Below are 13,165 nucleotides of genomic sequence, written 5' to 3'. Positions count from 1 at the left end.
TATGTGTGCATCACATTCCTCTTTTCCTCTTCACTACTGTCCTTTCATCTCCTTGAGCTTTGCTTACCACTTTTATCCATAAATTTGTTCTCTATATCATATAATGGATTTGATATCCTGCAGATGCTGTGTTTCACCTCTTCTGCTTCTATTAAAAAAACTATTGATACTTATTTCCCTTACACGTTTGAGGGTACAAATCAATGTTTCTTTCGGTGAGTCATACTTTGGCAACACAGTGTAAAGCAATCTTACTTTTTTGTATAGGATTTCTTCGCTGGTCTGATCTGTTAGACCGTGTGAATGCATTGCAGGCTTGTGAATATACTGACTTTGGAAAGTATATTGTTTTTCTTGGCATCTTTTAAAGGAATAAAATATAAGCATTCCTGACTTAATATAGTAAGGGCTGTCTGAGTTTTGGCAGCACTTCTGCTAATAGATTGCTGCCATTTAGTTCAGGCATTTCCCAGGGTAGTCGCTGCTACATGTTTTGCAATTCACTGTCAGCTCAGTGTATGAATTATTATTTTTGGGAGTGGGCTGTGTGTGTGAAGAATCCATATAATTCTTAAAGAAAAATAAGATTCATAGAGTTCTGCTCTCTTATATTCTTGTTTATGAATTTTCTGTAAACTTTCAAGCTGTAAGGCAAATAAAAATTAAAGCCACTTTTAATTCCTCACTATAGACATCAGTTTTACTGCAATTATTTCAGGAGCGGACCCTATTTCAGTTTTCTTCACAAGCGTCCACAGTAAAGTATTAACTTCTTACAACCAAGCTGGCAACATTAATATGGGGGCGGGGGGGGGGGGAGTGCAGTGCTTTCCCTGCCAATGTTCCTGGCAAAAGTCACTTTTCAGAAGTTATTTGTGTTTCAGAGGAAGTCCCCATAGGCACCAAAAGGAATTGAAGGTTGCACCTAGCTTGACCCTTAAATGGTTGAAGACAGTTCCCATGCCAGTTTGACACATTCACAAATGTACCTTACTTGATTCTGATCTCCACATGCAACAGAATGAAGCTGTAGAATCCCGTTGTGATAAATAGACTGTATTTATTCCCTGTACTTCCTGCAGGTAAAATAACTAGCACATAAGGGGAAAATATTCTACCACAGCATACTTCTTGCTGTGCTAGTTTTCTAATCAAAGTCAGTGATGTGGCAGACTTCTAAATTGGAGGTTGGGAGGAGATTAGTACTAGATTTTAGAGTCTGCCTTGACCTACCGGTATATTAGATAGAATCAGATCCCTTTGAAGCTGATGTAAGTGAAATCTCTTTTACGTTGCACTGTTGCCTCACCACATTTCCAAATGCACTGTAGATGTCCCCATCACTATCCTGTCATGCAGCAAATACATTTGCACTGGGAGAAATGTGATGGTATCTGTGTGCCCACAAATGCTGGGTGCAAAGCTTTTGAGACTAATTGTTTTAACATCAGCCTTGACTTTCAGAATTTGAAATAATACGTGCTGGGTCTGTGTTTTATGAACATTACATGAGGCCACATGATAATAGGATGATTAAAGGAAGGAAGGAAGGAAGGAGGGGGCGCACAGAAAGGAGAGAAACAATGACTGTGGTTTGCTCTGGGCTACATAGTTGTCAATGACTCAGCATGGTGAGGGAGGGAGGGAGAGAGAGAGGGAGGGAGGGCACTTGGAAAGACTTCAATCTAGGCATGTCCAGGCTTCTTTCATTTACTCATTATACGCTGCTGGAAGGCATTTAATTAGCTCCTCTGCTTTAATAAATCTTTACTCCCCTGTCCCTGAATATTGTATAAATTAAAAAGCAAATCACAATTGAAGCTTCCAAAATGCTGGGCCTTCCCTGCAAAAAAATTATTCTATTCCATATACAGGAGAGAGAGAGAGAGAGTAATACTGTTTTCAAAAATGTATGCATTGAACAGCTTCCCTGTTTCATTTAGGCAGTCGTGAGGCTGGGATCTGTCTCTGTTGTACTCTATAAAACACCATGCACACCTGATGGTCCTGCTTAAATTAATGGATTAAATAAATAACTTCAAATCAAGTTCCTTCTTTGAAATTGGTGTTCATCAGTTGTCAACAAACTGGCTCATATTGGACTTTTAAAAGCACTGTGATGTTTTGCCTTTGTTTTAGCTTCAGTTCATTTTAGTCACCCTTCCTTTGTCATTCAGAATTTATAGGTGCTGTTAATTCTTTTTTACGAGGTGGGAGCGTTCCTTTGGCATGTTTTACTGTAGATTGCTTTCTAAAATGCTAACCACTCTTTGAGTTGATCCAGCAAGCAAGAGACATTTATGACTTGCGATAGGATTTCGGATACGCAGCCTATGCTGGATTAAGACCCGCATTGGCAAAAGGATTCTGTTCACATGGTTTCTGGTACAGGGATCATGTATACAGAATTTGGCGCTGAACTGGTAACCGTGTGTGCAGAACAAAATGTATTAAGTCATGTCTGCCAATAGCTGCAGCAGTGATTACCTTTGCAAACCATTCCCCCTTTCCCCACCTTTCCCAAACAAATGGTAGCTGCTAGTCCTATTAATTGCTCAGGCAATTAGACATGAATGAAAAGCCCACTGCTGCACATCTCTGGGTAGCACCAATAACACTCTAATTTGCTAATACAACACAGAGTTTTAATCCTAATCTGAATTTTTAAGGCCCTTTTGGCCTTTTGGGTTTTTTTTATTCATCCATTCCCATTCTAAGAGCCTTTACAAAGGTAAGGCTTAAATTGCACCACTGTGCTGTTTATGCAAATGTGTTTCTGATTATTGTTCATGGAAGAGGCACTTGTAATGCAAATGAGAGCATTTTCCCCATGTAGCACTCCAGATGTCACAATATTTGTGCTCTTTGACTTAACTTTAGAGTTCAACAGGATTTAGAAAAAAGAAAAAGGGAAGGCCGCCTTTACCTTACATAAATTGATGATGATTGCCATGTTGAGGAATAAGAGGAAACTGACAAATGAGCATCTCACACATGTTCATTTGAGGATTTCTGTCTTAAAATGCCTTAAACAAAAGATACAAAACGTGGTCTCTTCTGGAAGCTCTCTGTACATGACACATTCTGCTTTGCGAAACTGTGTTTTATAACATCTGCTGAGGAAGGGAGTTTTGCAGCTGATTTTGTTTTAACCCCAGAAAGAGAAGGCTAACCCTTTCCAGAAGGCATGTTGAATCCCACAGATGATCTTGAGCCAAGTCATACAGTACTTGACTTTGAACTAGTGTTTCGCCAATATTGGCCCAGGCTTGAAGACTCAGCACAACTGCAAATAATTGCATTACTCACCAACTATTTATTATATAGCTTGTTTTCTTGCCAAAAATAACCCGAAGCTATGAAAATAAGTGTCTGTCTCTCAGGAGATCTATTACACTTATCAGGGTTTGATCTGATAGATGAATCGCTTTAGACAGATCATAGAAAACATTTTGTTTCAGGATTCCTCCCCCCCTTCTCTCTGCCTCAGCATAATATTTCCCTGCTTTAGAAGTTTTGTGGAGATTAACAATAAGTGCTATGCTTAGGGTGTTCCAGTTAAGAATGAACTGGCCTATAAATAATGCTAATTTATATCTCTAAAGGGATGGACATATTCTTTTGTGAAAGAGGTCTGCAAGAAATACATTAGTTTAAAAGGATTAGATTAATATTTTATGACTGGATATTTACATAGTTTGCTGCTTTGCTTTTTTTTAGCCACATCAATGGGCACAGCAGTGGAAAGGACTTTTGTAAGAGATGGGGCCCTTGGCAATGATCAGGGCTCCAAGAAGGGAGAAGTGCCATCGCTTTAGCATTTCTACTGAAACAGCAACATATCCTGAGCCAGTGGTTGTACTTGGCTACTGCTGAACCAGCAACTGAGCCTTTTGCATTTGCTTCCCCTTAAGCAGTTCATTAATCAGACACTAGAGTTTGCCATCACCCCAGAATCTACCTGGACTTTTCTATTCTCCTTCCCTTTATTTTTCTCCTCTTGTGCTTTTCTACCTGACAAACAGTATACAATGCAAAATTAAAATACTAGGTTAAAAGTGTCATTAATATTTCTTGATTTTTTTTAATTGTTTAAAGTTGCCATTACATTTACCTGCTATAGGAGGAAAGCTGGCTGTGCTTATATCTTGAGTCATTGTTCAAGTTACTATTTAAGTTGCTTGAGTTGCTATTGACAAATGATTATTTTGACCCTCTCTATTCTTAGGGGAAGTTGCCAGTCCTCTTGCTTGGACGTTCAGGAGAGTTACGGCCTGGTGAATTTGTGGTTGCAATTGGAAGTCCATTTTCTCTTCAAAATACCGTGACTACTGGAATTGTTAGCACCACCCAACGGGGAGGCAAAGAACTGGGACTTAGAAACTCTGATATGGACTACATCCAAACGGATGCAATTATCAATGTAAGTCACTTTCCACAAAGCCATTCTCTTGCATTCATGCTTCTCACCTCAAAATACATTCAGATTCTGTTGCTGCCTTGTCATTCATCCCTGTAAAGTTGATGCATTAGGATTGGCCAAAATTGTTTCTTGGAACATGCAAAGGAAGCAATTTGCAGTAATCTTTCTGGTTGATCTTTAAAGAGACAAAAAAATGTAAATTATATTTAGCTGAATTCTCTTAGAATTATTAAGTGCAGGCAATGTTCATCAGAGGTCTTTAAAGATCCATCAAAGTTTGCCAAAATATCACGTTGCTGTTCTTTTGTTTGCTTTTTTAAAGAGACAAGCTATTTTTTGGACTAATAAGACATCAACTTTTAGTGCTTCCTCTGCTAGCCTTGAGAGAACAGGTAATTCTCAGGGAGAATTCTCGGTCTAATTCTCAGAAAGTTGTGCTAACTTCCTGTAATCTAGGAGTGTACAGAATTAAGAAAACAGACATATTTTCCTAAGCTTCGTTAGCAAGGCCATCAAATAAAGGAATCAGTGTCTAGCAGTTTTTAGACTAAAAGAGAGGCAAAGGTGACCACGAACTTTACTGAAAAAATCAGAAGCTTTAGAGATGTTTAAAGGAAAGCATCAAAATTATCATTGAAATTTAGTGTTCTTTCGTATAAAAGAATACTTGGTAAAAGACCTCCCTGTCTTGTTTTATTCAATGAATGGCAAAACTGAATCCCCTGATTTAAGTACCTCTACACAGGAGAACTTTATTTTGGCTGCTATGGTGGTTTGTTTGGTCTGTGGTGTGCTTTGGCAAGCCTTCCATATCAGCCCCCTTTGAACTCCCTGTTCCTTCTCCAAGATCTTGGCTTCATGCTTTTGTGCCCTTCCTCTCATGAGATTGCATGTGCTACAGTTAAAGCAATCTGCATTTTCTTTCAAAGTGTCATGCACTGATCGTAAAGGGCTTTCTATAGTAACCTCTCCATAAGAGAATGCTGTGCATAAATGAATGTGAACCCCTCCCTCCCAGAATGTTTTGTGCAGCAACTCTATTTCAAAATGTAAAGAACTGTTGTAAATGGGGGGAAACGAAAGATTAAAGACATTTTCCCCCCTTCTAAATTTACAGTACGGAAACTCCGGAGGACCTTTAGTAAACCTGGTAAGAGTTCCTTTCTAATAGTACTTCTAACTGATGTTTTGGATTTTACTATTGATTCTCTTGCCTCTCTTCCATCCCTTTTCCCCATATTGGTAGAGGAAGGCTAACAAGTGCCTGTACAAACATCAGACTCATTAATCGCTCTTTAATGTTGGTGCTGGTAAATGGTGTGATGCTCTTGGAGTTCAATATTCAAAACATTTACTGTGCATATTTCAAAATGAATGTAATACGTAACATATTTGTGTACTTTCTCGGTAAATAAAAATATTCTTTAGAGTCTTATTTCCACCCTGCCCCGAACTATTGACTAGGCATATAAGAGGCTGAAATGCAGACTCCCTGTGTCAGTTAGCTTCTTATGTTTACTGCATGATTCTCTCTACCAGCATGTTAGCAATATGATTCTGTGTAAGTCAGAATTAAGCCCCCAAGGGGGTCAAAGGGATGCTGACCCTTCTGGTATTAGTTTGTGATATTTCTGTGCCACGGTCTGCATAGCCAGTGAACTGCAAGCAACTCAAAAGCTTGTGCATTAAGAACATGGAAGACTTCAATTCTAATGCCATGAATAAGACACTGTCTGTTGGCTTTGCTTTGTTTTGGCAAAATGGAAATAGTAGAGATTGGCTTCACAAAATTGCTGAAATGTATTATCAAGATTTGGAAATCCCATTCTGTGAGGCAGTGAAAGGTTTTGCACAAATAGTGGCACATGAAGAGGTTCAGCTAGTTCTTTCTAACATGCTAGTTTTACAGATAAACAAATTAGAGTTCTCTGAGGATTGCCTTGACACCATCGTTGAAGTCTTCTGTTTTTTTGGTGTTACTTCACATTTTCCTCCATTGAAGGATATTTGGCAGCTCTGGCAAAATCATTATTGTTAAAAAGAAAGTTTTCTATGTTACATCCTTTAATAGAACTATTGTTTACTCCAAAACCAAACATTCAAAATACCTGTAAGGTTCTGTCCGTTTTGATTTTTTAAAAATAAAATAAAACTCAGTTTAGTCCAGCTACAATTATGGACTGCTTTCTTTTTTATTATTTCAATGCAACAGAGTCCCTTAAAGCAAACACGTTGAGTAAGTCTTGTTGGAAAAATAAATCTTGAAACCAGTTGAAGGAAAGTTTTTTGGTTAGTTTAAGAGAAAGTATCAAGCTGTTGTGCAGAGCATATTTTTGCAGCTAGAAAAGACTGGGGCGATGCCTGATCTCATAACCAAGTCGTTCCCTTGAGTAGAACTGTCTGTCCTGGTTTGCAACAGCTGTCTCAGTTCTTGGGCAGTAATGTCCCAGCTCTGCTACCTGACTTTGAAGATGCCAGGAATCGAACGTGGAACCGTATGCGTGGAAGCATGTCACATTGAGCTTGCTTGAAGTTGTCTTGATGTTAAACACTGGTCCTTTCACACCATGCCCCTGATCAGAACTTGGGAGTCTCAAAGGGGGTGGGGAAGAAAAAGAGTGAAGGATGCTTTCACCTAAATGGGATGGGGACGGGACATTAAATTTTCCAGGGTACATTCAGTTCATGATCAGTTTAGGAACAGGGAACTATGACAAAGAGATCACACGCAAGGTCAGCAGCTCAGATTAAAGTGTGATAGAAATTGCAGTCTTTATTTGAGCCGCTCATGCTTATTTAATTATTCACACTACTGCAGGATGGTGAAGTGATTGGTATTAATACTCTGAAAGTCACTGCTGGGATTTCTTTTGCAATACCATCGGACAAAATTAAAAAATTCCTCACTGAGTCACACGACCGACAAGCTAAAGGTACTGTACTGTACTGGTAAAGTAAACCTTCAGTCCTATACACATTTACACAAGAATAAGTTCCACTGAATTAGTTCAATCCTACACATATCTGCTCTAAAGTAAGAGCCATTCTGCACAGTATACAAAAGTTGCAGCACTTCAAACTTCAGGAAAAGATTCTCCCACCAGCAGATCTTTCACCCTTGTGTGCTAGTTTATTATAATATTGTCTACGTGAGGTAGTGTTCAACAATACTACTTCCCACTTATATTCTGAAGTGGTATTTCCCACATCATTCTGCTTCATTGGGGTAGAATGTCTCCTGTTCAGATGGGAAAGGCGAATCAAAATAAATGCTACATTTCCCTTCTCAAAACAGGAAAAGCTGTAACTAAGAAGAAATATATTGGCATACGGATGATGTCTCTTACTCCTAGGTAAGTTTAAAAATTGCTGTGGGTGTTTCTGGACAAGGAATATACTAGCCTGGAATTGCCACTCTTTGTTGACACCAGGCCCGCTGGCTTGGCCCCAGGACACTGGGTGCTCGGGGCTGCACAAGCCATGGGCGCACATGCATCCAACATCAGCACACCCTGTAGCATGCTGACGTCATATGCGCACATATGTAAGTGGGCGTGCTGACATCAGATGTGCAGGACCCCACGGCATGCACGGCCCCATCTTTTTTTAAACCATAGAAAGCCTTCTTTCCCTCTTTCTTAAATACAATGTCTTTGATGAGTGGACAAAGAAAAAGTACAATTGAGGCAGGAGGAATGAACCTTATTGAGGATATGGTTCCTACTGCTTCACCATTTCCTGTTTGCATTGTCCCTTTATCCATTACTTTTCAATGAGAGTTTTGCCAGCTCAGGTGCTGCTGAGGGAAAGGTCAGCTGGAAACTCTTTAATTACATCATATATGTTTGATCATATCATTTGTTTATTATTGGATCATTATGTGTCACTATTCATGTTCTGGATGATTTTCATTTATTTTAATTTTTCAGTTCACTTACATTTTGTGGGTGGGGAGGACATAGTTGGACCCTTGTTTATTTTTCTGGATTACACTGCAGCCCATTTTTTTTTTTAAAAATTGCAGAGCCAACGAACAGATGGTTTTCATCTTTTCCCTGGCAATTGTTAAGTAGCAGAGCTACTTAGCAGAAGAGCTAGAATCTGATATTCAGAGACATAGAAAGAGTTGACAAAATCTGCCAAAAAAGGAGAAAACATTCTCTACTTGCAAGCATCAGATGCTTTCTTAAACTCAACAGGGTTAGGACATTTCTAGATCTAAAGCAATACTGATTTCAAAAAGCAATATAATTGCAAAATGAACCAATTGGTAAGGCAAAATTTCCTGTGCACTTCTATCCAGAATAATGTTCCTCAATGGCGGCGGCATATTTTTCTTTCTTTCTTTAGACTTAGGAAATTTGTAGAGGTTACGTCAAAAGTAAAAGAGTGGCCTCTGTGTTGTTTTGCTTTTCTGGAAATATGTTTCTTATTTAACTTGATTGGGTTTGTTTTTCCTAGCAAAGCTAAAGAACTGAAGGAGCGCCATAAAGACTTCCCTGACGTCATTTCTGGAGCTTATATTATTGAAGTAATTCCAGATACACCAGCTGAGGCGTAAGTTAAAGAACCCCTTTTATTCAAAAACCCGCCAGTATTCACTTAAAGGATAAACACCTAGCAGGCCTCTAACTATGCTGTTTAATGGCAGGAAAGTTGTTACCCTCAGATGACATCTGTCTGCTATTTCAGGAAATCTGTTGGTTTCCCAATACCATAAATCTAGAAGATGATTTTTGCCATTTTACCATTTGTTAGAGACTTTGTACAATATTTAGAAGAGTGAGGGAGACTAATAGACTGTTTCTCCCTGCTGCTATGCCTATGCAGTTGCAAAAAGTTCACATGGCAGGATCCCAAAAGCAAGCCCACAGTTGTCCCAAAGCTGGGAGCTGACCCAGCAGTTGCCCTTATCACTGCTGCACTCAGTCCTTGGGTACGGCTATAGTATCATGTGATTGTGTCATGCAGTTGCTGCTGGAACAGGGTGAAAGTTGTAGCTGCTGGAGTTCCTTGTGTAACAAGAATAATAATTTGTAGCTACTATTTGCATAGAATTTTCATGGGTCTCCTGATAGCACTGAGCTCTGCAAAGCAGATCAGTGCTCCTTTTGGGTTTCCTGTTCCCCTACCTCTCACAGCCCACACCTGAACTGGAAAGAAGACGAGGTGAGGCGGTAGCTCTTTGCAGGTCCCATAGCAGGGAGAGGCAAAGCAACACCGGTTTACGGTGGTCTCCGCCGCCTGTTCCGCCTCCTCCTCTGCCTCCCCTGGTCCTCTTCCCTGCAAATGATCCACATTTGTCCTCGACGCTTATCCTCTTGATCCAGTGCTCCTTGGTCACAGCCCTTTTGGCAGTGCAGCCTGCTTTTATGCCCCGCAGGTGGCCCCCTGGGACGCTGTACTCACTAGGTCTGCCAGTAAGGCACAGCCCACATTTCTGGGGCCATCGTTGGCCCATTAAAACTTGGCGGGCAATCCTGCCAGCCTCTGATGTCAGCTGATGCCAATAGAGACCATGCAGGGCTGAATTCCTTCCCTCTGTTCTTGCAGCCATGCTTCGCTGCAACAGTCACCACTATTGGAATATGGTAGGCGCTCTTTTTTCTAGTGGTGGAATGCTCTCCCCAGGGAGGCTTGTCTGGCACCTTCATTACATTTCTCTTCTACCAGAACCTTTGGCTAATTAAACAATCTATGACCTTTTATTTTTGTTTGTTATTATGTTGTGCATTTTTTTGTGTTTTTATATTGTAAACAGCCCTGTGATCTTTGGACAAAGGCGGTATAGAAAATAATAATAATAATAATAATAATAATAATAATAATAATAATAATAATAATAATAAATAGTACTCTTCTCTTGACCCATAAGCAGATATTTAGAATCCCTTGTGGCCCCCATGCTCATTTCTTAAAAGGGGGGTGGGGGCGGTTTCTGTGCCTCATTGTTGCACAAGTAGCTTGAAATCACCAGTAATTTAATGCATGCAATTTAAATGGTTTTATTTGTACAGCATACTATGCTTGTTTTCATGGAGCTGCAGTAAGAGAGAGTGAAATAAAACTTTCTCATTTTCACTTTGGTGTTCCCCCTTAAGCATAAAAATGGCAGTCTGTACAATAACTACTGTGGGGAGGGGGGGAACACTTCTGAAAGAAGTGCTTGTGTAAGGCATTTCTCTGCATGAGACAGTAGCTTGTGACTGCTATAAACTGATTATGTTTAGGGGTTGAATCATGTCTCATCCCGCTAGCTGGGTTAATGTTTCCATAACTCAGAGCCAGAATTCGTCTACAAGAAAGGGCAAGATGATACAGGGAGAAAGATGCTGTATCCTCTTCATTTGCCTTAATGCTGTCAGTGACTTCTGCCAACTCTGTTCAAACGGGCACCATCCAGCTTGATATATGGATTTATTCTTGCTGAATAAGCTCAACTTTGACTTTTCTGTCACCAATGAATGCACATAGGTTAGGGTAAGGAGAGGAGCTAAGGCTACACCACTTAGAGAGCATGTGAAATCTATTTTGTGTAGTAGCACAAAAACTAGAAAGGCAAAACTTTCTAAAAAGGATATAGAAAGGCCCCAGCTTTTCAGAACACGTTCCTGCCATTTGTCCTTTTGAATAGCTTCTCTCTCTATGTCTCTCTATCTCTCTGTCTGTCTCTCATCACCTGTTTTGCTAAAGATCTGTTGTATTCTTACTTAAGAGTTGTGGGTTTGGTATCTTGAAGGTGGTTGTTACAGAAAGCAGATATGTTTCTTGCAGTTGAAGTAATTATCCCCCCCCCCCATTCTATCTATTTCAGCGGAGGCCTGAAAGAAAACGATGTGATTATAAGCATCAATGGGCAACCGATACTCTCTGCCAACGATGTCAGTGACATTATCAAAAAGGACAATACACTCAGCTTGGTAGTACGTAGGGGCAATGAAGACATTATTTTAACAGTGATACCTGATGAAATTGACCCTTAAGTAGAAACATGAGCCGGATTTCATGTTATCTGTTAATAGCAAGCAGTGGACTGCTTATATTATCTCTGTGCTGGTACAGGAAACATTAGACTTTTGACCAACAACCTGCATGTTCAGTGGAAATGTATTGGCCAATAAAATAATTTTCATGTAGTTCTGAGGTACAAAACCGACGCAACCTTCAAGATGATACTTCTGTTCTCTATGTATGCTTTGTATTCTCTACAGGCGGCTCCTTTTGTTAATGTTATTTCTGTGGTCAACATCTGATCCCACCTACGTTGCAAATGTATTACTACTTTGAACCTAGGCTTTCCCAAAGTTAAACCACAACTAAACCATACATTGCATTGGTGGTTTCCCCCCCCCCCCCCTTGTAGCTTTAGTCTTCCTGGAAATACAACTGTTTATATGAGTGACAGATGACTAACATGTTTGAAATGCTCACTTGTACACACACAGCCCAAGTGATATTTCCTTACTGAACCCATGCTGATTTTTTTTTTAAAAGAATACTTGTTTTCCTAGTTTAATTAAAATATTTCCAACAGTATTGTTGTTTGTGTTTTCCCTGATGAAAATTCATTTCTGGAAGAACGTGTTTTGTTTTGTTTCCATGATGCCTCCTTGACCCAAACTCAATGCACTGCATATAGATAGAGATACATAATTTCATTACATATCCTGGCAGATACAAATGGCTTGTGTACAACTTCCAAACTCACCTCTCTTCACTGTACTTAAAGAATTATGTCAAATTTTTAGAACCACATTTGTCACATTGATGGGAACCTTTATGAAGTGGGTCCTTAGCAAGCCCTATGCAGGACTGCCTCAGATTGCAATTTTGTGCATTTAAGAAAGAATACTGCGTGTGTAGTAAAGTTGTGTTTACTACTGCCCATGGCATGGTTTGTTTGTTTTTGCTATGGATTTTATCAAATTGATTTAAGAATATGAGAGGAGCCCTGCTGGACCAGACCAGAGGTCTATCTGGTCTAGCATTTTGCTGCACAGTGGCTTCCCAGTTGCCTATGAGAAGCAGAAAGCAGGACATCAGTGCAAGAGCCCTCTCTCTCTTATGTTCCCCAGCATCTAGCAAAGCATTCAAGTCAGTGGTGATCATTATATCCTGTGGTAGTGAATTCCATAGTTGTAACCATGCATTGTGTGAAGAATGTATTTCCTTTTGTCTGTCCCGAATCTCCCTTGATGATCAGGCCAGCCACGGATTGTGATTTATTTATTTTACATAATATCTCTATTGAATTAATGTGCTGCATATGCATAGATTGACCTTAGTAGTTAAATGAGCATTCAGCCTGTGGCTCATTCTAGATTTAGAAGGCCATTCATGTGATGATTCAGTCAATGCATATTAATGTAAGCTTCAAAAGACCATGTACTGAACTGCAGGCACTGCAGATTCGTTCTAACAATGCAAAGCTTACAACGGCAGTCCTTTACACCCAGTGCCATACTTCTGGAACAGCAGTTTTCCAAGAGTGCACTGTGGTTGTGCAAACAAATGGAAACTTGTAGTATAAGAGACTACTGAATGCTGCGTCCCTAGTAGGTTCACACACTCTTAATAGGCTGTGCTGCTCCAGTTCACCCATCACATGCCAAACAACTGGAAGTCAGATCCTGTAGCTAGAGGCAACTCTCAGTCTGAAAGCAGTTTTGCAATTGCACTCAGATTGGATTTTATTGCATTGACATATGATTGCACAGGTGCACAGACCCTCTTTGTCTTCCT

General features: G+C 39.9%; 1 protein-coding gene across 1 annotated transcript in view; it reads left to right on the top strand.

Moving 5' to 3' along the window:
* Positions 1 to 11,909, top strand: part of HTRA1 (HtrA serine peptidase 1) — a 43,163-nt gene extending 31,254 nt beyond the window's left edge. Inside the window, exons 4-9 of the mRNA XM_033149487.1 lie at positions 4,229 to 4,423; positions 5,541 to 5,573; positions 7,242 to 7,356; positions 7,719 to 7,776; positions 8,885 to 8,980; positions 11,238 to 11,909. Of these exons, the coding sequence (XP_033005378.1) occupies positions 4,229 to 4,423; positions 5,541 to 5,573; positions 7,242 to 7,356; positions 7,719 to 7,776; positions 8,885 to 8,980; positions 11,238 to 11,406 (666 nt within the window). The 3' untranslated portion in view covers positions 11,407 to 11,909. The remainder of the gene's footprint in view (positions 1 to 4,228; positions 4,424 to 5,540; positions 5,574 to 7,241; positions 7,357 to 7,718; positions 7,777 to 8,884; positions 8,981 to 11,237) is intronic.
* Positions 11,910 to 13,165: the final 1,256 nt, after the last annotated feature.

The sequence above is a fragment of the Lacerta agilis genome, chromosome 5 (genome assembly GCF_009819535.1).
Source record: "Lacerta agilis isolate rLacAgi1 chromosome 5, rLacAgi1.pri, whole genome shotgun sequence".
NCBI lineage: Eukaryota > Metazoa > Chordata > Lepidosauria > Squamata > Lacertidae > Lacerta > Lacerta agilis.
This window is presented reverse-complemented; position numbering and strand designations above follow the sequence as displayed.